The 26,342-nt window shown below is 24.5% G+C and overlaps 2 protein-coding genes across 3 annotated transcripts in view; one reads left to right on the top strand and one right to left on the bottom strand.

Annotated features, from left to right (window-relative positions):
- Positions 1 to 489: 489 nt before the first annotated feature.
- LOC112594612 (glycosyltransferase 25 family member) overlaps positions 490 to 26,342 on the top strand; it is a 68,845-nt gene continuing 42,992 nt past the window's right edge. The window contains exons 1-5 of the mRNA XM_025339497.1: positions 490 to 863; positions 1,769 to 1,997; positions 2,076 to 2,418; positions 2,480 to 2,599; positions 2,706 to 2,898. Of these exons, the coding sequence (XP_025195282.1) occupies positions 673 to 863; positions 1,769 to 1,997; positions 2,076 to 2,418; positions 2,480 to 2,599; positions 2,706 to 2,898 (1,076 nt within the window). The 5' untranslated portion in view covers positions 490 to 672. The remainder of the gene's footprint in view (positions 864 to 1,768; positions 1,998 to 2,075; positions 2,419 to 2,479; positions 2,600 to 2,705; positions 2,899 to 26,342) is intronic.
- Positions 3,063 to 26,342, bottom strand: part of LOC112594613 (trace amine-associated receptor 3-like) — a 40,284-nt gene continuing 17,004 nt past the window's right edge. The window contains exons 2-6 of one of the 2 annotated variants that reach the window (XM_025339499.1): positions 5,886 to 6,194; positions 5,546 to 5,780; positions 3,844 to 4,012; positions 3,510 to 3,767; positions 3,063 to 3,332 (exon numbers count right to left, since the gene is read on the bottom strand). In XM_025339499.1, coding sequence (XP_025195284.1) covers positions 3,063 to 3,332; positions 3,510 to 3,767; positions 3,844 to 4,012; positions 5,546 to 5,780; positions 5,886 to 6,123 — 1,170 coding nt within the window. In that variant the 5' untranslated portion in view covers positions 6,124 to 6,194. Of the gene's footprint in view, positions 3,333 to 3,509; positions 3,768 to 3,843; positions 4,013 to 5,545; positions 6,195 to 26,342 lie in introns of both variants that reach the window. The other variant, XM_025339498.1, reaches the window with a different exon arrangement.

The following is a 26,342-nucleotide window of genomic DNA, read 5'->3' as shown; positions in this document are numbered from 1 at the left end:
ATATTTACAAATATTTTTACATATTATTATATTTAATTTCAATATAATAACTATAATTGTTATTTTTTGTTTAAATATCTAATTTTGTTCAAATTATAAATCGATTTTATCAAAATCTGGTATTCGTAAAACTTCCTATTTTTCTTTAATATTTTTGTTTTTCTCAGTTATTTTGAAAAGTTTATAAATGTTTTACTTTTGACCTCTATACCTAGTATCAACTATCAACTATCATAATTCATAGATTAAATATTATATTAGTAATCTATATGCAACTACTAACTAGATTAAATTTGCTAATAGTTAAGATGTTGATTTTTTTTTGTTTTTAAAACAGGTTTTTTATTGTGTTTTAATAATTACAATTTGAAGTTTAAAGCAAGTATTAAATAATGAAACGGTAAAATAACAATATGAACGACCATCAAAAAATATCTATTTATTCGGACCACGCGCACTAGCACTGCTGCAGTGCTGCCGCGCTGTTTTCGGTTTTTCGAAGAAAATTGTTATCAATCACTGTCGTTATCAATCGTTTGTTATCAACCGGGGACCGGCGGTCACTTTCTACATCGTGTATTCATCTCGTCTTACCCGGATTGGCGCCATTCCGAAATCGGCAGCCAAACCTGGCTTGTTCGATTGTTCCGAAATTTCGACCTTACCAGCGCTATGTCCGTGTTTATGGTCGCGTGGACAACATTTATGACATTGCTGGTGCTGGCTTTGGGATCGACCGTCGATGACCGCAAGCCAAACACTGTGTTCGTGGCCATACTCATACGGAATAAGGCTCATACTCTTCCATACTTCTTCAGTGCTCTGGAATCTCTTGACTATCCTAAGGATCGAATGCACCTATGGTGAGCTATTGAGTTATTTGATGAATAAAACAAACACACTGTTGTTTTTTGCTTTTAAGCGGTTTTACTTTAATGGTCTGAAGTGATCACTGATCACACTAATCATTACATATTAGTGTCTAGGGATGGAATTTTATTTAAATTCTATATAAATAGTATAATATAATTTTACGAGTTATCTTGTGAATTGTATAGTCTGTCACTTTTACTTTCCACAGTTAACAAACTATTATGATGCACTCTTCTCTGTTTTTCATACTGTTCTCTTATAGGTGTTTACAGAGAAAATAATGACAAATTTACTGCTAAATTTCTCATGATCTACAAAATATGATAGAGCAATAGGATTTAAAATAGTTTTTATTTATCAATACATCTTCAAATATTAACATTAACATTAATTATTATGAACATGTTCAAAAAACTTAAATTAAATAAAATTAATTTTCATTACTAATGCATTATTTTTTCATAATGTACATACTGTTATATTGACTAAATAATGTGATGTAACAACTTATAATAGGCATAACATAAATAAAAAATAGTTTGGTATGCGATAATAAATTAAAATTATTTAATTTTTATCTAAATTAATTTTGATTTTATATTTAAGAAAAGAATAGCCTATTTTTAAAATATCATAAATTAAATATTTATTTTCTTTTTACTTGCTTTAAAATTAAAAATTATTTTAAAAATGTATTTATTTTATAAATTTATAAAAAGTTCTAAGAAAATATGCAGGTATATCATAATTTAAATTATTATTTAAATCAATGATTTATTATGTAGGAATAGGTATAGGATATAAAACTAAATTTTTGTTTAATATTTAAAACATCAAAGTTAATTGTTACATGTTTATTAAATATTATTATTTACAATAAACAATTATTTTATAGGATTAGGAGTGATCATAACATAGATAACTCCATTCAAATTTTAAATAAATGGTTAAAGACATCAGGAACAGCTTACCATTCAGTTGATGTCAAAGTAGATAATAGTTCAACAAAGTATGACGATGAAAGTGGTCCAGCTCATTGGCCCCATTCTAGATTTCAGCATATTGTTCAATTAAGAGAATCTGCTCTACGAACTGCACGAGAAAGTTGGTCTGATTATATTTGGGTAAATAATTAATAATTTTAAGTTCAATAAAAGTAAATATTATTTTATTTTTAATGACTTAATTTTTGTATTAATAGTTTTTTAGATTGTGATGCGTTTATTATCAATAAGTCTACTTTAAGACATTTAATAAAAAAAAAATATCCAGTTGTTGCTCCTATGTTAAAATCTGATGGATTATATTCAAATTTTTGGTGTGGTATGACTGATAACTATTATTACAAGAGAACTTCTGATTATGCACCTATAGTAGAGAGGAAAACTAAAGGGTGCTATCAAGTACCAATGATTCACAGCTCAGTTTTAATAGATTTAAGACTTCAGATCACTAATTACTTAACATTTAACCATAGCTTGTTGTCTAACTACATGGGACCTGTAGATGATATAATTATATTTGCTATGTCTGCAAATTTTTCTGGTTAGTTGTAAGTAGTTTTCCTTTTAATAAAATTTAAATTTATATATTATTTTTTAATTAGGAATTCCCTTACATATTTGTAACGATGAGATGTATGGTTTTATAACTATACCACTTGAAAAAGATAGTTCTTTAGAAATGGACATAAGTCAGTTGACAAATATAAAATTAGAAATAACTGGTAAGGATCAGTATTTTAATATTTTTCTGTGGTAAAAATATAATTTAGTACCTATGTATATTCAAATACAACAATAATTTAGTTTTTTCTCAATTTTTTTTTTTAGTTGATAATGAACCATTACAAATTTCAAGTAATTTATCAGATCTTGATTTACCAAGTGCACTTATAGACAATATGGGTTTGGATAATGTTTTTGTGATTAACTTAGCCCGAAGAACAGAAAGACGTAACCGTATGCATTACTGTCTTAATGAACTGGGTTTAAATGCAACATTTATCGAAGCTACTGATGGAAGGTTAGTAATTTAATTCCATAATGTTTTAAATAATATATTATATTATCAATATTAATATTTTAAAAGATAAAAGTTATAAAACAAACAGTTTATTAAGAAATAAGTAATAATGGTAATTTATATAAATAATAAACACAACAATTTACATAGAGATGATAAGTATTTTATAGATATGTCACCATGTTTGGTGTTTCATTTTTTTTAAGACAACTTTTTAAGTTTGTTAATTCATGATCATTATTAATATTATCCTGGTTGACTTCTGTTAAGTTTTCATCTTTATTTTGATGAACTGATATCCTGCATATGACTGTTCTTCTGCTTTTTGCCGATGATCTACTGTATTTGTATTGTTCAAATCCAGCTACATCCATCTCATTGTCAACACTGCATAATTTTTGTTTTAATGTATAGTACATTTTACGTATTGCTACCTAATAAAAATATAAATACAAAAATTAGGACAGTAAAATTGTATTTTGACATTTAATTTTGACTAAGTATTTAATAATTAGTTTGCAATTTTACGTTTTAATAAAAAGGTCAATTTATGACTTATGTTATTAAATACTAGAATATATTCAATAATAAATTTAAAAAAAAAATTTTACTTGAATTTCTTGCATTCTTGCTGCATATATATAGGAGTTTACTGCTGATTTGAGAATTACTAGACAATTAGTTGCGAAGTATGTATAAAACTTCACGGTTAAACTACCCCAATCCGGTTGAATTATACAATCAGTACATATCAGGTAGTATTGTAGACATGCTGGCATCCATCCAACTACAACGCTTCCGACAATTATTAATGTCGTGTAAAGCGCCTTTTCGTTTTTACTCTGTTGTGATTCCGTTTGTCTGCGTACCTACAGCATTTACGTAAATTTGTGACTATTAAAGCAAACATTTGAATAACGAATAGATAGGTATATAATATTTTACTTGATTCGGCTTATTGAAATGCACACTGCCACTCTGTTGGTACAGAAGACGAGAAGCTTGATGTTTTTTTACTAATATAAATATGTGATAGTACACTATTCCCATAATTGCAAGAGCAGCAAAAAGTACAGCTGAAAAGGTACTTCTGAATTTCGATTCTTTTAAAAAGCTGAAAAATGTAAGTGATAAAATTATTTTAAAATTAGATATATGAATTGTAGTGGACTTAGAGTTAAACTTTATTATTTTTTTGTGTATGTTGAATCGAGAGGGGGGAGGGGGTGTAAAGGCTTTCACAAAAGTCTAGCTATAATATGTTTCCTTTGTTATTTTATAACTAAAGCGTTTATATAGTTTTTACTTTTTAGCAAAATTTTTAAATCTTATGAAGATATTATTGCCCCGTTTTTGTAATGTAAAAATATACTTTGGAAAACAGTGATTACTTTTTTTATTTGAGAGTCTTGGAGGAAAAAAAACACGTTACACAATTTAAAGTGCTTAAGTAATATTTTAGAAATAATGTCAAATTCATTATTAAAATAGAACATAATAAAAAAGTTACTACTGTTTAAAAATAAAAGATTTTTATAACAAATACTCTTTTATACCTGTCCGTTTTTGTTTTTTTAATCAGTGTTTTAACTTTAAAATTGCTATAAGTAGTTTTAGTATCCATTTGTGCGTCTATATTTTTAATGAATTTTCTATATAATTAACAAGCAACAACTGAAATAATATGAATTTAAGAATACCATTTTTTATGTTATTATTTTTTAAATTACCTATATGAAATTAACCCTTTTTTATTGTTGGTGAAATGTCTTCTTAAGGCTAAGAGTATGTACTAAAAGAATGTCCCCCATCAATCATCTGAATCTGCTACTAATGAATAGTATATACTATATCTGATTCGTCGAGTATCGCTTAATATATAATATCAGGAAACATATTATGGATTATGCTTGTCACATCTATGTAAAAAGAGCCTATTTTAGAAAATAAAAATGTAAATGAAGGTTAGATTTTATCAATTGGTTTATGTTTTGTTTTCTTGAAAAGAAACTACCTTATACGTAAATATACTGTCCACATTATTAATATAAAATATGTTCAGCAAAATCATTGAAATAATCATAGACATGTTGGTTCTGCCGTCAAGTGTCGACACAAAAGTTCAGAAATAATTTGATTTTCATAAAGATAGCAGAATAACCATAAAGAAAACTTATGAAATATAATCAAAAAAATTTTTTGATAACTCGTTGAATCTTTTTGGAGAACTCTCCATTTTTGTTAGAATTATATTTTCGCCGATATAGTTTTTTTATGTTTGTATTGCCATAAAAATCGGGGAACAATTTAATAATGAAAAACATTTGTTGGATATATTTCATATGAACCTATGTAAATACCTTCGATGATAGTGGTGCCAATGTAATGAGGGTAACAATTTTCCACATAAAATCCATTCTCATTTATGTTGCGCGAGACGTGTCGATAAACTTTATTCGTGAAAATAGGAAAAATAAACTATTGTAGCGAATTTTTGTTTATTGTGGCATAAGCAAATGAAGAAGAGATGCATTATAGAAATCTACAGAAACCTAGTTGAAAAAACTTGTAAAAAAAAAAAAAATGGTTGCTACTTTATTAACTGCTACAGCCCGACATAGACTCGGTGGCCTTGCAAAACACTTACTTGATTAGCTTACATTGTGGTGATTGAAACGCCTGACAGGGTATCATGTGAAAGTAGACAAATAGGAATGACGGTGGTAATGTCCATAGGAAGAACAAGAACACGGTAACGGTACCGTGCGTAACGGTAGCCGGATAGTGGAGTGGTCGTAGAATGCCGATGTAGTGGTTAAACGCTAACATGATGAGATGACCCGCTGTGGTGACTATGGCTCCCAGTCGGAGCGCCTCCATGCCTAGAATGGTGCACATATCCATTAGGTTCACTTGAAAGCCTACTGGAAGCAGGCTGTTGAATGTATGGCCGAGGCCCAATAGAAACGACGTGTACAAATCGGTACCAGCCAGGCTGAGGCTGATATACAGAGTTGGTGATAAAGGCCTCCGAATCCATAACACCGAAAGTAACAGGATCATATTGAATATTATCGAAAACACGCATAGCAATATTAACACCGGTGTGAACGTGATGTACAGGAAGTGCGAGTATTCATTGTCCAACGTGTCCTTTTCCCATGTGTTGTTGGTCACAGGTTCTGTGTAGTTGCATCGGTCGTTAATGCTGTTCGTCGTCTCCATTGCACGTTCTGTAGCACTCACAGAAGTTTTCCGGATCGCCGACAACGTGTCTTTTTGATTTGTCTTCGGGCCTGCGAAAAGACATTAATCGACGGTTGAATAGTCGACCAATCCGTTTAGGTAAAATAATGTAGGATTTATTGATATTTTAATTAAGTAATCGTAACTTGATACAAAATTAAAATGTCAATGAAAGCCTTTTAATTTTTAATTTTGTTATTGTTCAATTCATTTTAAATTTTAATGTTAAAAATAACATAGTACTATGAATTATTATGAACGTAAAATTGTCTTCCTATCTTGTATATGTTAGTAATATAGAGATAACATATGCGTGGTGTGATATCCTGTTAATATACCACAACCGTGAGTATATTAGCAAGTAGACACGACTGTGCGTAAGGGAGCTTCTGAATTCTAATTGCCTATTTTTGCCACACTTGTTGATCTACTACAATGTGCATACACCTTACACGGGTATAAATAATCTCAGTTCTATTAAAATAAGAGTTTATTTTTAACTCGACTTTTAACCTAGCTTAGTCTTAGTACCTATGATGTCCTATATATAACATAATTAACATATATTATTATTTTTATTTTGTAATCCGTGAATAATATGATTATACCGTTTAATATTAATATTATTTTAACTTAATTTCGAGTGTCTGCCTTAATAACCGATTCGATTTATTTGTTTTGTTTTTTTTTTTTCATTGAACTTAAGCCCGGCAACTAGGGCCATTAGCTGTTTATAGGGGTTATGAACTATGGTAAGGGGTAAGGTTGGTACGGTAGGTTGTATTTTACGATTGTTACGGTTGATAGCAAACACGTGTATGTGTGGCAAGGTTTTTAACCACTATGATCCCGAGTGGTCACCCATCGGGGAGCTAGTAGCTGTGGCCGTTACTTACTCTCAGTCGCATTCTGCGACTGGTAGCAGTCAACGCGCCACGCCAAGCCAATTATTTTGTTTTTTTAACGTCTAGTAAATGCTTTTTGAAGGAATGAAAATATAAGATATAGTTCATGATGTATAAAAATATAATAATATAAATATTAATGTATATACTTGATAATAATAATAATTACGATGATAAAAAAAAATTTTATAATATATATATATATTATATTGTTGTGTATGGGATATATAGAGAACATATATTATAAGCATATCATTAAATTAAAAGTCTTTTACATATTTTTTGTTATATACTACATAAATAGTAAAGTATGTTTTAGTGTAAGAGAAAACCATAAGTAAAAAGTATTTCGAACTTTTTGGTTTAGAAGAATCTCTGATAAAATTCAGTTAACGGCGTTAAATTAAGTTTTTAGTTCAGCATAGGATACTGAAAGAACATATTATTATATTCATGGTATATATTTTTGCATTTTAGAAAATTGAGTTTTCTTATTAATGTGTTCCATACCAGTAATTCGTTTAACGCGTTATACTGTTATAAATATTCATAAATCTTTACATTTATCAATATGTAAGTTTTAAAAAACTGGTTATACGATAGTGAATTATTCCATATGAATATGAATTTTATACACATAAAATTAAATTTTTATTTTTTCAAATTTCTGATTCGTTTATTAAAGTAACGTAAAAATACAATCAATTTTTTATGAACAATATTTTTCATCTACAAAATTATAAAATCAACAATCAATTATAATTTCACGCATGTATAAAATTATTAAAAAGTTGTAAAATTATGCATAAAAACTTTTTTCCGTATTCACTCCTAATCGTCTATCTATGTATATTATCTTAAGCGCAGCTAGAAGTTGTTTTAAATTTTCTAGAATGTTCACGTTAGAAAGTTTGATATGAGTATGAGTGATATAACTCATAATCAAACATTGTTCGCTAAATATATACTAAATGTGACAAATACCCGTACGTGATTGTATTCTTTCCAAAAACTACACTTATCACTGTAATATTTGGAAAATTTATAATAATTGTTCCTTCAGGTAAAATTTGTGATGTATGAATTGATGTATATTATTTATTTATTATAGTTATTTAATTTAAGTAAATATGGTGGACGCGTAGGCCAAAGGATAGCATAGGATATGAAAACGCTCCAACGTGCATAAAAATTCAACGTTACATTTTGGAAAATCTTAACAAATTTAATTGTTTAGATAATTTCTTTCAAGTAAAAGTATTGTGTAAATTATTATATCAATAAATATGATTGTAGTAGGGATAATAGAAAACAAATACATAGTGTTAAATTAATTTTGCATACCATAATTATTTCGTTAGAATATCGAATGATTTTATTTTTATTTTACAATGATGTGTGTTTTTATATTTTTGTGTTTGTCATCTTCTTTTTGGGCAATAAAAATACCTAAAAAACGCGTAGATACTTTAAATTTTGACAGAATATTTATATGTATTGACTTTTTATATATATAGTTTAACTATACAAATAGCTTTTATTTTTTTTTTAGACATTAGAAATTTTTGAATTTTTTTCATAACTATCAATAAAAATATTTTTGCTTAGTAAAAATGCTCGAAATTATAATACAAGTTTCCTCATAAGTTATTTTAGTCATTAAAAAAATTTAAAAGCATACATATGCAAGTTTGACAAAATTCGTCAAATTCATGAAAACTTACAGATTATTTTATAGTTAAAAATTTACGAAATGACGAAGAACATTCGATAATTACTGTATTTATATAGCAGAGTTGTTACAAACTTTCCTTTTTTATTGTAATTTCTTGTGATAAAAATAGGACAATAAATATTACATCTTTTTTTTTTTTATTAAAATAGTTTTTTTTATTAATATGTATAAATAATACAATAAGTAAACTTGATCAAAAGAGAAAAAATTGACATTTGGAAACATAAATAGAGAAAATACGGATTTACACGACTTTTTAACTATAATATATACATAAGTAAAAATTATTTAAAGTTTGAGCTCGAGAATTGATTTTTTTTTATAAATTTAAGTACCTATGAATAGTTAAGTTGAAAGATCTTTAGATAATTTTTTTTGTAGTTGTTGTATCGGGTAGATCTAGAAAGAATACATTTGATATGAAAAGATTTATATTGCACATCTTAAATTTTTTTTAGTATTAGCATTAGTATTAGTTTAGAAGTTTTGTAAGTTTTGAATATTTATGTTTGCTAAGTAAATAGGTTTTATGGTAACAAGTGAATATTAAGTAGGTACCCAGCATTCAAGTGTGATGCTCTTGTGATACAGAAATAGGGATAAACAGGGGGTAATTATTGTAGTATGAATTTAATTTTGCCTCTATCGATTTTACCTGAGTGTAAAATTTGTATTAATTGATTCTGTAGTGTCACAAAAACGTTGATGTATTTTAAATATTATACATATTTTACCTAGAGATTTGGTAAAGTATGTATTATGTATACCATTTAAAGTTTATAATATCAATAATTCTAATATATTTCTTATTAAAGTAGTATATATATGTCGTAGGCCATATGAATAATTAGTTTTTTTGCGAAAAGACTAGGCTCTTTGCAATAGGGTAGCCCGTTTGCGGACTACTTATTATTTTTCCAAACAGCCTGCTGTTTTTTAGGCTCATTGCATACAGACTAACAGCAGTTAGACCTTTTAAAAATTACAATAATTTTATGGTAATGACCATTTGACTATTGTATTACTAACTTTATTTTATATTACTAACTATGTGTAAAATGTAAACTGAACTATTATATTATTATATTATAAGTACATTATTTTCTTTTTGTTTATAATTTTGCCAATATTATATTTTGAATGTCTAATAGTCCATGATCGAATTTTGGAATATTGATGGCAGAAAAAATGATACAGAAATAGCGATAAGAAATTAGTTATAATTGAAGTTGTTAGTTATATTTTGTTCAATATTCCAAAAGTAGATTGTACACTATTAGACACTCAAAATATAATATTGGCAAAGTTATAAACAAAAAGAAAATAATGTACCTATAATACAATAATATAATAGTTCAATTTACATTTTACATAATATGATTAGTAATATAAAATAAAATTAGTAATACAACAGTCAAATAATTATTACCAAAAATTATTGTAATTTTTTAATTTTTAAAACTGCTGTTAGTCTGTATACAATGAGCCTGAAAAATAGCAGGCTGTTTTGAAAAATAATACGTTGTTCGAAAACAGGCTACCGCATTACAAAGAGCCTAGTCTTTTCGCAAAAAAATTAATTATCCATATGGTCTACGACATATACTTAATATGTGTTACGGTAAAAGTATGAACCTAATTAGAAAAACAGGTTTTAATGACTACTGCTAGAAAATGTTTGATTTCTGGGCTTAAATCTATTGATTAGATAAATTCTAGAATCTATAAAAACATTCGGTTAAATTACGAATGGTTACTTTTGGTTCTATTGTAATTCAAACTTTTACAAACGATAAATTTGTCTTAGGATTGTCTTAGGATAAATTATCTATTATGGTAAAAACCATAGTAGGTATAAAAATGTATGCAAATTACAAAATGTTCAAACCAAATGCAATGAAAGTGTAATTTTTAAATTGATATTATTTTATTTTATTAATAAATATAAGTGTATTAAAAAAAGTATATTATATTTTAAATAAATACTATCAATGATGTAAAATAATGGATCTGCAATATGTTTTGTTATTACTAGGGTTCGGGACTTATTGCTCTAAAAAAATGATTAAAATATGCATACAAATATACAGTTAAAAAATGCAAAATTTGTATAAATATTTTTTTTAGATATAAATATTAATAGTTATGTACTTTTAATCTGATTTTTTTGACACTGCTCTGTTGATTTATATTTTTCTGTTTTTAAATTTTGTGTAACAATAAATCACCTAACAACATCTACTTTGGTTCATACAGTTTACAGAATAAAACAGCTCTATCAGTATAAAATATATTTTTTTCCGAAATTAATATGTATTAACGTATACGAATATTATTTAATATTTTAGGTGTTTTTAAACTTGTAAAATAAAACCACGTGTTGAAAAAAATATATTGAATTATGTAGGGAAGTCGATAAATAGTAACACGGCGGAAATAATAATCACGATATACGAATGTCATACACATACCTACTTATTTTGTCAAAATGTTATTGAGTTCTAATCATAAATGTGTACAATAAAATAAATTACAATAGTCATATGTCGATAACAAGATCTTTAATTACTGATGGATAAAGATGATTCCAAGATTTTATTTCAAGATAAACTATTTCAATTTTTTTTTTAATATTATACACAATATGAACCAACAAAATTATGATTATATAGAGTTAAAAAAATATTAAAAATTCACGGATATGCTACCTGTACAATGTTCAAATATGCTGTTTCTTTAAAATATGATAAGATATACAAAATAAAATGTTGTATTTAAATTATGTATTTCACGAAAATAATTTCTATCTTATTTAAAGTATTCTATAAGTATTATAAAAAATATGCAAATGCAAGTTTCCCGAACCTTAGTATTACATGTAGTATAAAATACACATAATAACTTAATTTTTGAATTACGTATTTTTTTTAAATGTTTTCTGCATTTAAAACTTATCATAAAGTTAATAAACAAAATATAAAAAAAGTTATGAATAAAATCTAAACATAGAAAATTATTATAATATACAATACCTACATTATTTATTAGTGCATACTTGACTATCGTGAATTCGAGAAGTCTTATTATGCATTAAGAAAAATTTGTAAATGGACACTTCACCTAATTTTTCCAAAAGCTTTTTAATTTTTATATGTGTTAATAATTTAATACTTAATTTAATTTTTTTTTGGTTTATAAGTACTCAATTTTATTTTTGTCGTGCATTGTTAAACTGGCGCCAGCTTATATGGCCAAGTCTGTTGGAAGATTATATGTCTTTATATATATATATATATATATATATATATATATCTGTGTTAAATTGGTTGTCTGACAGTGCATGGTATATATTTATTTGAAATTCATAATAGTTTTATACTTGATAGCTAAGGAAATACGTCGAGTGTAACGATATCAAGTTGTGTTGGCTTTCGTTAAAAATAGTACACCATCATTGAAAAATGTTACTTTATAAAAATTACAAATTAAATGGTGGCAATGATTCTACCGCCAATGGCTAACAATTCGAAACTAGTAAAGCAATTTTATTACAATAATTTATTAATACTATGTACTCGGAATTCTGAGTCGAAAGTCAGGATATCTATACAACGATTTTTTTCGAAGTAGAATATAATTATATAATTTTGATAGTTTACTTCTTCCTCTAGTTTCGTTTATAATGCATAAAATATAGGTGTGATGTTTAAAATATTTTGAATTAGTTATTTGTTTTATTATATTATACTATCTATTTTTAAAATCTTGTATTTTATTTAAATATGAATTGGTAATTAATAAAACCATCAGATATAACTAAGATAAAGTTTTATTGTTTTATTTGTTTGTTTTTAGTTAAGAGTGTGATTTATACTATTACTATAGAAGTATATTAATCTGATATCATATTACTTTTATTAACAATTTAATAAAGTTTAGTGAAGTAACATAATACATAACTGTATAAAAATTCAATAACATTGCACGTATATAAATATACACAATATGACACTATATAAAAAACTATTAAGTATAGAAACCTTGACAATGAGAGCAAAATTAAAAAAAGTCTTCACTATTATTGAATACATTACTGACTTATTTACCTACATAATATATGAAGATATTTAAAATTAATATTGTTGACTTAATTATAAAAGAAAGAAAGTTAGCTATTATTTTAATTTTAATTTCACTAGATAATTATATTTTACAACACTGTATCGCTATTTTCATTCATAGAACGGTTGATATTATATAAATAAGACGATTCAAAATTTATATTAAAGTCATTTTATTATATAAATACATATTCATAATAGAAAATAATTATTGTAAAAAAAAGTTTTTATTTATTTTAAAGTGTCTTAAATAATTAATCATTTTTACATTTTTTTTACAATATTTTATGGAGGGTTTTTGGAGTTATCTTTAAAAATTAAAATTTAAACCTTTATTTTTTTTTTACAATCATAATGTAAAAAAATATTTAGTAGTTCTTCAATACATAAAAATCAAAATTCGAACGAGTAGCTTATGAGTTATAACTTATAAATATTTAGTGTTTTAATGAGTGGAATGAACTGGTATGGCCGTATGAGTATACCCCACAAAATGTTGGTCTTCTACTTCACTTGTTTTTAAATACTTAAAGCTCATAAACTATTCGTCCATTATAAAAAAAAAAACCTTCGTACAAAAGATTTTTCTTTATCATGAATATTTATTCGATACAATAGTTATAATATACATTTTGAATTATCTTGTTTATTATTTATATATTTAATATAATAATACAATAACATCGTATATTTTTAGTAAGAACCCATTTGAATGAAATTCGTAATGTTTAAATGATTTTAATATTTAGCGTGCAGTCTTAGTAATTAAGAAATCAATTTTTTTCAAACTTAAAAATATGTAATATAATGTCTTATAGTACGATATTTAATGTATATATACACTGATTATGACGTTTGTCGATTATTTTAATATAAATATGAAATATAATAAATTATAGTTAATGAAAAAAAATATATTCTAATATTTTTATTTAATTGTTTATGTTTATTTGGAATACGATTTAATTATAATAAATGTATATAATGTTACATGAATAATAATTAAATCAATGCTTATCATTCGATGTTTTTATAAAAACTATTTTCAAGAAAAAATATGACTATACCATACCATTTATGGTATAGAATATATATATGGGCGTGGGTTTACTAGAGTGAAACATCCGGCACGTGTCTTGATTATAAAATTCATAACTACGAATTTTTGGTAATAATATTAAAAATATTTTTAAACCATAATACGATTCAAAAATATAAATGGCATCAGGCCTTTGTATATAAAACAGTTAAAAAGTAAGATCTAGTGGCCGTAATTGAAACGTGTTCTAACTTATCATAATTGACTTGAATTTATGTAGATATTTTCAGGTCTATTTATTAATAATTTTTGAAATGCCCATAACTGAATTTGAATATGTTGTAGTATTATTGTTAGAGCTTGCTTATCATGAAATGTAAACAGTGTTAAATTCGAAATTTTGTATAATTTTGTTTGATAATTTAATTGTTGATTTACCATTTATTCAATTTATATTTTACGAGAGAGAAGTACTGGTGAAATTACTTATTTGCTGTGATGTATTGCTAAAATAAACCGTGGGTATACGCCGTATTCACGTAGATATATACGAGTATAATAGGGAGATCCAGGTAGGGTCCAAAAAAATTTTTCTCTCTCCGCTCGAACTACCTATAACTTTTATTTCTCTTAACAATATATTATATTACAAATAATAAATTATTTTATCAATAAAAACAAAAAAATGTTTAATGTAATCTTTTTGACTATTTATACACAATTAGAATCATATTTTGGTACTACAAAAAAAAAATATACAATCGATTATCGATATATCGTAATTGCAAGGTTATTGACGTATTATATTTATCTACAACCATGATATGATATATTATTTAAAAATGTATACGGTAGATACAGCTGTAAACCCGCGCATCATTAATTTGTCATATGCATGGATTCAAATAGCGTATTGGGTATACCTATATCGTATTCCTCCGTATACCCCCCAATACAGCGCTGCTTATCTGTTTTCACTTAAGTAGTATACGTATATATATTATAATAATAATTATGCACAATATATCGCCTGTCGGTTTAATTGAGATATAATGATAGTAATTCGTACACCAAGATTTAATTGTTAGTTTCAATTTTCAATTGCTTAGATTTAAGGGATTGTTTGTAGCACTATATTATATTGGATCTATGGTTCAGTAAGCTGTACTTAAGTCACGAGATGTGACGGCTACTCCTCGAACTAGTAAACTAATTTATCTGGGTATTGTTCGATCAACCTTTTACCGGAGTCTTGACTGCGTCGAGGTGTTGGGTGCAGTCGGTAAAGGTATTACAGGAATCGAATTATGTATTTTTTCGATCACTTCTATGTGTGTCGGCCGAGGTACCACGGTTTTTTTTATTGAAAAAGTCACCACATGTCTTGTAATCGGATTTGGACTACGACGTATATCGAATATATATGCTCGTCACGTCTCGATAAAATAATACGTTATTACATACATGGTGCCCAAACTTCCGGTACACTTTATATTATACTGAATATTGATGTGTGCTAACGCCGTATTATCGTTGAAATCAGGAAAAAGGGAATTTTACAATAACAACACGGATTTAAGTTTATAAACACTATTTGATTTTATTTAATTAATTACGAATTTGCTTATATTAAAGAGGTTCTGTCTACATACTAATGGAGGTTCTGCTTCACTCGAGTCCGTACTCCGACTGCCGACACGGTCCCGTCCGTGGGAACCGTACGGGTTGTCGCACGATGAATTCGCTGACCAACGCACTTCCCACAGTCACGTAGGCCACTGCGTTAGCCAGCGAATACACATATCGCATACAGGGTGCTTAATATATACAGGGTACAACAATATCAATGGTGGTTATCTTAAAAAATATTGGTCTAGCAAAACATAAAAAATAACCACCTAACAAGAGTGTAGTCCTCTCCCTCCTCGTAATCGTCAGTGTAAAATATCTACATGCTTGAAGGTAGATTTTGTTTGAGCAAGATCTTTACTATAGAATGGTTACTACTAATTCAATATTATTTACTGGACTGATATAATATTAAGTATCTAATTTTATATGGTATAACATAGTTTAGTGTTGTAACTCGGTGTTTTTTTTTTTTAAAGGAAGGTGAATATAAAACATATTTTTGAGTATTATGTCTAAAAATGTATAATAGAGAGTAAAGGAGGTAACACTTTGTTCTTTCTTTCAATCAATTACAGTAAATCAGTAACACCTCTACATATAAATATTATATAATAGTGCTTGAAGTGTTGTAGAATAGTAAAATTAGTGAAACTAAATTAAATTAATAGTATCTAATATCCATATTAAAATGAGAAAAACTTTAAGTATACCTATATATATTTTATAACAATATAAATATTATTTGAATTAAAAATTATTGAATATTGATTACAAAAATATTCACTAAAAAATTATATTCAAGCTTAAGCGTAATAGTTTAAAAAAATAAAACTGTGTTTTCAGTTTCTTATTTTTAATGAATTCGAGCTTAAAACAGAGGAACAAAACGAAACATTTACCTCTCCCTCAATAAATTATAGATATGGGTGAGGATGTCAGAGCCCATACCAATGTAACATCTATGATGGCATAGTATAGATAATTAGTAATTACATGTTTAGATTATTAGATTCCTGATGGATATCGTGAAAAGTAACGATTTTTACGATTTTGTAAATTATATGTATAACGCCATAATATAAGTAATAATTTTTTCTGTTACTATCCATATTATATTTTCTTCAAACCATCTTATCTACAAGTATCTTATAATGTTGCGTATATTATTTTTAAATTTTTTTTTTTTTTTTACTAGAAATAATGAATAAATAGCATATTTATGCTGAAAGGTGAAAAAAATGATAACTTATGATGACCTAAGTGATTATTTTAGAACGTGTATAATGTACATTTAATCATATAGCTTGTAAATGTGTTTTATGATACTTTGAAACATTTGATATCAACATTTTATATACAAATATAAAAATAAATATATAATTTATATATAAATAAGAAAATATTAACATAATGTGTACAATTGATATTTATTTTATTATAGTTTTGACTATTTTTAAATATGAAAAAAAAAACATTAAATTATATTGAAAGCCAATCAGGGTATCAGTGCTTAAAAGATTGAAAAATCTTATTTTTTTAAATATTTATTTTATTATTGTGTAGTAAGAATGCGTTAAGAATATTCCATTTTTTTAAACACATATTATACTTAAACTCAAAATAACTACATTTTCATTTGTATTTATCGTGTTATTAAAGATTATAAATTTCAATAATATTCGGTTTTTCTTTATTTAAATAATAATTGTAAATTAAATTATTAATTTATATTAAGTTGTATTTACAGAGTTTTAATTTGTTAACAAAAACATAAATTCTACAATTTTGTTTACAATCTATTAAAAAAAAAAGTTAACAGTTTTCAAAATTTGTTATAGAAGGTTATAGTAAGGTAGTTAAATTAATTTTATTTGTCTAAATTTGATATTAGTTGAGATTAAAATACGTTATAATAATAAGTAGGTTAATTTATCACATTCACATATACGTATGTTTATGTAACAAGGAATATTAAGTAGATATTTAAAACTATTATGCATATAACATTTTTTTATGTATAAATATTTGAAATATTAATTTTTGTATTTTTTTAATGGAAAATAATGTACTAAACCTACCAGGTGTCGCACGATGATTTAAATAATATTTTAAAATGGTGGAATTATTTATTTTGCATAACTTTTATTAATAAGTATTAAATAGTATGCACATCTTATACGTTTATAAATATTAATAGCTGAATGTCTAATACTGTTAGTAATATAATTTTCTATGTAAAAACTGTAAAGTAGGTTTGTTGTACAATTTTCAGTATACCTCAATAAAATGTCAACTAAACTTTGTTGTGCACTGTTAATATTATATGGTAATATAATTGTCACTAAAGAATTTAATATTACCTACATTGTATGCTTTTAAGTGGCGTACTCTGTGTGAAAATTATAGTAGCATTTTTCCCTGTCAACTACGTATGTAGAATTTCAAAAGTTATTAACTACGACTCGCTAGTTATGGTTTATTAAAAGAGAAGAATTATTGTATAATTTCTACTCTTAATTTATTATATTTGTTTCTTGAGAATTATTTAAGTGACAATGCAGTCGACTACTTGTTCGAATAGTTGCTTAAATTAACATAACAGTAGTGGGATTACGGTCAGATAGTAGTCTCATCTAATTTCTGGTCTTGAATAATATATTATTTAACATAATACACCGCATTTTTCTACAAAATTTAAGATTTTAATTATAATTATTAGCCGTTATACAGAATACTCGTATTTGTTTCAAGCATTTAAATTTTAATACGGTTTATTAAAAAAAATCGTCTAATAGTATTAAACTATTAATTTTTGCACTTGTAAAAAAAAATGTTTAATTTAAAAGTATTTTATTACTATTTATTGTTGTTTGAAATAAAACATTGTTTAATTAAATATTTTTATATAAATATAAATAGTTGTTTATTCAAAAAGATTTGTTTTTAATATTTTTTTCTTGATATGTGGTGAATAATTATAATATGGATATATAAAAAAGTCTCCTAGTGGTGACTTATTTTGATTTTTTTTTTTAAATTTGAGATATTTGCTTTAACTTATTTAAAATAATTACGTATTATCAATCCATGGGAATGTGAGGAAGAACAGGAAAATAAATAAATTAATACTAATCAATTAAAAACAGTAGGTAGTGAGGAGATATGACAATTAATTTAAAAGTACATTAAATTAATTTAAAAAGTTAATGAAAAGTTTAGAAGGATATTGTCAATTGATTTTTTACACAAGAAAATAAAATTGGTTTTAGACTGAATGAATTTGGTTGGTTTATTTTTTTAGTAATTATATTTTTCAAGTAGATGGAATGCTCAAAATGTTCTTCGTTATAATTAGTTTAGATTATTATTAGATTTTAGAAGTCAACTCCCTATATTTAAAATATTTTGAATATAATTATTTTCAAGGACGTATTATACGTTTGAATTGTAGTTATTTTTCTTTTAAATTTTTTTTTAAAATTTAATTTACAGTTTTTGGTTTAGAGATTTAAAATATTAAAACAAAATTTAGTATTAAGTCTCAGTTATATTCATTATTATTATTATATTTAATTTATACTGAAAATCTGTAATCATAAATTTTTTGTTTGAGTTTTACAGCTTTTCACTTACATCAATTTATATTAAAGTATCTACTAATTAACTTATAATATATATTTGTCTAATTAGAATTATGATCGTTATAACGATGTAACGTACATTATGTTTGAGTATAAAGTATTTATTATTTATGTTTCTTGTCAAGTTTAGGGTTTTCATAAGCTATTTAAGCATACAAGCAAATACGCATTTATCGTAAGAAGTTATCTTTAACAATATGTAATGCATCATTTGCATAATAAACTAGATGTTAAATATGTGTAACTAAGTCTTTAATATGATTAACTTTAGAATTAAAGAATGTTGGAGATGACATTTAGTCTCCTGGGTATTATGTATGGATGTATATTGTATGTTTTAAAAGATAGAAATATGTGTAGCTAATAAAATATGTGAAATTAAACTATATTAACGTGGAATAATTAAAAAAATGCATTATTAAATATTGGAAATCCTAAGGGTATAGTAGTATAGTATAATTTTATGTGAAATAATTATATTTATTATTAGATTGAAAATGTATCAGTTTACTTTATATAAATATTTATAACCATTAGAATTTGTAATTTTTTAAAGTTCAAAACTTAAGATTGTTATGTGTAAAGCGTATATCTTCAAGATTTGGTGTTATAGTAATTGCATACTTTTCTTAAAGTTTAGCAGTGTGTAAATATATACACAAAGTAATATTAACAATAAATTTGATATTTAAATATTGATAATTTCGCATGTTTTATAAAAGTTTTGCTGTTAAAGTGGAAAAGTATTTTTCTTTTGTTTTAATGCTAAAGTTAATAATTAGCTTTACAATTCTTGATGTAATAAAAATTAACATTTATTCAACTATATTATAATACATGAAATTGAGTATTTCTAAATTTCCATCGATTCAATCAAAAAAAAAAAAAAAAATATGAATATAAATGTTAAATACAATCTATATTGTTGTTATCTATTTATTACTCGTTAGTTATCATAATATTTGGCAGTCTTGTTAAAAAACTTAAAATTTTATTTTAATACAGATACAAATACATATATTCTAAAAGTATTTTATGTACATTTAATAAGTTTTAAGAAAAAATAATTAAGAATAAATTAAACACTTTGCATGTATTTAAATACTTTTCAAATATTTTTTTAATGTCACTTAATGAATTGTGCAAGTAGGTAAGGAAATTAATTTTGTAAATACTAATTACTAATTAAAAGTTTTAATATCACACTTAAGTATCATTAAAATATTGTATTTGCTACTTAATTTTAGCTATGCACTAAGAAATGAAATGAATAAAAATGTGTTATTTGTTAATTCTAAAATAATTAATCAAAAAATAAGTACCTACATATTGACGAAGTACATAATTAATATTTAAATAAATATTTAAACTGTTTAATAATTTGATTTTAACTATAAAATATAAAATAATATAATAGTTATAAAAAAACATTATGAAATATAATGAATATTTTTTTTGAATTTCGAAAAGTATTTGATTCTTTTATGCAAATCTATACAAAATATTAAATATCATATTTTCCAAATATTTAATTAAAAAACATTTAAAAAGCATTTTAAATATTATACAATTATTTTAATACATTTACATTAATGTCTCAGGTACTGAAAAAAACTCATTGTTAAGTTAGGTAAATGGATATATCAATAATTTTATATTTAGTAAATATGTATTGCTATATTGGTCATTATTCTCGTTGTATATTTAAATTGAGTGTTTGATATATTCCATAATTTATTATTTATAAGTTCATTCTGTTTCAATTATTTGTCGATATTTTTAGTTTAACGATCATGTTTTTACATAATTTGGTTTGTCATATGTTTATTTAAATTTTTTTTTTGTTTTATTAATTTTGTTAATTTTAGTAGTTTTATAATAAAGTATTTAAAACTTATACTATTTATAATGTAACTTTATATTTTAAACTATAACTATACTCAATTTTTATTTAGTGTTAATTAATGACTATAGCTAATTCGTTCTAAATACAAGTTATGAAAACTGTTTATAAACTATAAACGAAAATAATTCATTTCAATTTTGAACATATTAGTCGTTTGTTATAAATTAATAATAATGTAAACATGAAATTGTATTACTTTTTATCATTTAACAAAACGATATGTTAATACACTTTTTTATAATTATATTATATGCATTCATACTACATGTATTATTTTATTTAAAATTCATGATACTTTATTAAATTTCAGTTTAAAAGTGCACGCGTAAATAAAATAATAACTTTCAGTATTATTAATTTAATTTTCTTGTAAAAGTAATTGGTAATACAATTTTGTTTGATTTAAGAAATTTTATAGATTTTCATTCTGAGTTGTATGAGGTTAAAGAATTGGCAGGCCGTTTATTTAATTTAATCTAATTTATACTGATGATATTCCATTTCGTATTGTTTTATGTATAGATTAATACATACTACCAAACAAGTTTATTGGGATTTCGATTATCTCATATAGTGTAGGTACACATACATGATTTCGTCGATAAGTAAAACGTGTGACAGTGAGCTCTCATTTTCTCGTTATGTTTGATCTTAGCCAGTATTTCAGTTTGTGAATACTATGCTATTCCCATGGCCATGTCTAATTTTATTGTTTAAAAAAAAAAAAAAATAAAATACAAAATTCTATTGTTGTATCTTCTAAAAACGAATTTAGAACGATATTTTTATCTTATGGTTTTTAAAATTGTCTTCTTTTTTGATTTTTATAAATTATTATTTATTAAAAATGTAAGTTGAGAGTTTGACTTACCTTAACTATTTTTTATAATTAACTTTCGATCACTGCTATAAAACTATGTAAACACGTAATTGCAATTACATTATGTATAAATTATATATTCATAGCGTACGTGATTTAAAAATGTTAGATAAAGTTTTATTTATAATAAACAGTTTTTTTTTTTTTTGAATTCAATAGTTTTCATACCATTTTTAGAATCTTAAAAAGTATCAACTTACTGAATGAAAAATATAAAAGTAAATAACGTAGTAAACATTTTTTCAGTTATTCTCAGTTTTTTTTTCTAGCGTATTTGAAAGTATATATCTTTTTATTCATTTTTTTTTACACAACCTGTAAATATATTTTTACAATAAATGCAAGTGTTGTAAGATATCAGTAGATTTAAAAAGGAATGAAGGCACTTCGGCGTAAATATGTTGGTTTTCATTTACTTAATAGATACCGACTCTACTTACGTTTTAGAAATCTCTCAAGATCATCAGGGATTTGGGAGGAAGGGTGGTTAGTTTCTTCACGAATTTATTATTGTGGTTCTGTAGCCGAGCATTGAATCTTTTGTAAAGAGTATTGATGACTTTGGAGACAAGAAGGATTGAGAGATCAGTATTAAGTGTGTGATTAGGGACATAGTATGGACTATAGGACTTAAGTGATTTGGCGAAGGCACTTTGACCGGAAAGTTTGAATACGATTTATGTAAAGAGGCTTGGTCGAGCCCCTGGTTAGATCTTATTGGCCAAGAATTCTATCCAATTTAAAAATTTAAGCAAATAGATTAGGTTAGGTTATTATCAAGATTATATCAGATTAAAATAATTTCAAAACTAATTTACAGTGTATTTTTGGTTGTAGTTTTGTTGTCCATGTTAACTAACTAGATAATTTTAATTGTATTATGTATAGGATAATAATACTATTGAATATTTTTAGCTTGACGTTAAATTAGAAAATATTAACGGAAATGTTGATAAAAAAAAGTCCTCTTTCAGGAAATCCAATCATTTTATGAAATTGAAATGCTTGGTTGGCTTATATTCAATGATTATAACTTTGTTAACAGAAGAAATTTAACAGATATTTCTTAATATGTTGTTTATGATTTATTCAGTTATGAGATATTAATAATGAATATGCTTGTAGTTATTTATTTTTTATTTTAATCAATAAAGAATTATATCAGTAGCTATTTAATTATTAATTATTGATAAGATAAGTTTGTATATAGTTAAAACAAAGTAAGTAGGTACCTATAAATTAATTTTTTTAGAAATGTTTGTTATCTTATAGTTATAATCGTTTTTGAATTTGATCTTTTTTTAATGTTAGAATAATTAAATTTCTTAGATAAATATGTATTTATAAAATTAGTATATATTATATTATATTGAATATAATAATCACAGAATTTAAAAAAAAAAACGATGTAGTTTATTGAATTCAGATAAAGAAAAGGTTATAGATTTACGAATAATAAAGCTTATGTGATTAGAAAAAATCTATGAAGATCAAATTATATTAAATTATATTCTTAATTATATTAAGTATTAAGTTAATGTGTTAATTTTATTTTATTTTTAAACTTAACATCACACGGATTAATTTAAAAACACCAAAATTTTTGATAAATACTATAGATGCATGTTTATCTGGATAGTATTGTTAAATGTATTTTTTTTTTATAAAAGTTAATTATCTTTTTTAAACTTAAACTATAATTTTTAAATAAAAAAAAACAAAACCGTTTAAAAGGAAAATAAATTATTATTGATATTTGGTTAATTATTCATTTAAATTGAATCTAAATTAAATTTTCTCAAAGTTATTAAACGAATTTTTTAAGACACTTTTAACCATTAATTATTTTTTTTGAGCAATAGTAATAATTATTTATTTACGAACCGTTTAGTAAACCAAGATGAGCAAAGAATTTCATTTTTTTTAATGCGATGTTTTACGAGTTTCATGTATTATTTATAGTTTCTTTTATATTTTAATTTTTCAATTCTTAATCATTTAAAATTAAATATTACTTCTGTATCTATTGACAATTTTTTCTTGTAAGAACCCCGGTGATTTCCGCCTAATAAACTTTGAATAATTAAATAATGCAACGATTCTTAACTTGTGGTCCGGAGTCCCCTAACATGACATACATCAATACGTAACGTGTGCATTATTACAATATTGTTGGATTCTTATTATTTTTTTTTTTCATATTTAATATATCTTATTATATAAAAAGATAGACATATTTTATCTTATTTAAACTATTTTTTTTATGAAAAATTAAAAGTAAAAATGTTGTTATAAATTAATTATGATAACACGAGATATTTTGTAAAAAAAAAAAGGTATTCGAAAAATATTGGTAAGGGGGTCCGTGATTTATAAAAGGTTAAGAAACGCTGGAATAATGTAAGTATATTGACTCAATTGGTTTGTGAAATAATGTAACAGTTATATACGAATAGGATATTTTATAAAATATTGTTTTCGTGTATATAGTATTATAATATACAGAAGTCAGAATTGATGTCATTGTAAGATCTAATAACTTTTATTTCATAAAATGAAATATATGACTTGTGTTTACAATATGAAAATGCTCTGTTGAAAATAAGCGTTCCATATAAAAGAATCATATCTGAGTATACTTCTTACTGATAAAATGTCAAGTGTATTGAGAAAAAATTTGATTATTTTGTATATTATAAAATATGTAGGTATGTATTTTAAAAATATATAATATTTGGAAAAATATATGTTTTACTAGTTTGTTTTATTAATAATCTCAAGTTAATAATTTATAACAATTTTGTTAAGATTTTATTTTTGTACATTAAACCTTTTGATATCTAAGTGATAAATGTTAGTGACATATTACGTATTAATGTATTTGCGCATCCTATTCATTATGCCCAGACTTTTGATATATTTGAAGTTTTATTGAGTTATAGAATTTCTGGTCATGTAAATTATTTAGATGAATTATTCATAATAATATACAATTTATTAAAACGTCTTTAAATCTGTTTTCATCAAATAATGATATACTAAAAAACGATTACTCATTATTTAGTAAGTTAGATTATTTAACTAATAATTTAGAACTCTTAAATAAAATTAACTATAAAATGTAAATTCTCATTTGCGTTTATTTTGTTTGAGTAGAAAACTAAATGTAACTGATTTTTTTTGATTTTTTAGTGACAGAACCAAGTAAAATTTCCAAGTCTTAGTTTATTCCCTCTTCCAGTTTATATAGAAGATGATTTGTATTAAAGGTTTTTTAACAATGAAAAATTATACCTTGTAACTTGGATATTCATTAGAAGTAGCCCTTAAAAAATAATATCGCGTAATTTTATAATTCATGCAAATAACTGATGTATTCATAATTTATAAAACACTATTGTGTAATATTGAAACGGGTAACAGCGATGCATTTCTTATATTTTCATCACATTCATTGACACCACTTCGAAAAAAACCATCATAAATCTCTCGTATTAAATTACACTTACTCTTGTTTATCAGTCGAACGTTGTTAACTCATAAACTATATATTATATTATAGATAAAATTTCGAATAATGTAAAAATTAAATTTGATTATAGTTTATGTATTTTGTATGTAATCATATAAACGATAATATTACGATAGAATTACGTTGAAGTTCAAAATCTTTGAGAGTGTTACTCACTAATATTATACTAAAAAAAAATGTAAATGCTGAACAAATATTATTGGCGAAAATTAATTATGGTAATTTTTATAAAAACTATCAACATAACATAGATTTTAAAATTATATTTTTATTATTATTTATGATTATTGATAGTGTTATTGTGTTACGACATGTTAGGTCTTTGGAAACTCGGCATTTTTTTTTTTACAGGTAATGTTGTTATATTTAATGGACGTAGGCAAAAAGTGTATAATACTGAACCATAAAGTATCTCTTGATATTAATCGAAATTTTGCTTATGTTTGTAAATTCTTAATTTAGACACTCAAATGACTGTTCAATCAAATAAGTATTGGTAATGAAAAAGTTTAAACATTATTTACATGTAGAAATAATTTCATGTAATTTATTTATTCACACATTACTCAATAGTAATTTTATATTAATAATATAGATAAATTAGTATTGTAATACTATTAAATATCATTATTTTGTTATTAATACCAATGTAATAATTTATTTTATTAAGTTTTGAATAAATTATCAACTTCATAATGTATATTATTAACATTAACGTAATATTATTTTTTCTGCAGTAAAACTATTTTTACTTTTGTCATAACTATTATTACACAATTTTTTCCCAAATAGGTTTAACCTAATTAT

This window comes from Melanaphis sacchari, unplaced genomic scaffold, assembly GCF_002803265.2.
Source record: "Melanaphis sacchari strain LSU unplaced genomic scaffold, SCAv2.0 Contig23_pilon_pilon, whole genome shotgun sequence".
Classification (NCBI taxonomy): domain Eukaryota; kingdom Metazoa; phylum Arthropoda; class Insecta; order Hemiptera; family Aphididae; genus Melanaphis; species Melanaphis sacchari.
The sequence above is the reverse complement of the archived record's forward strand: the minus strand, read 5'-3'. Positions and strand labels throughout refer to the sequence as shown.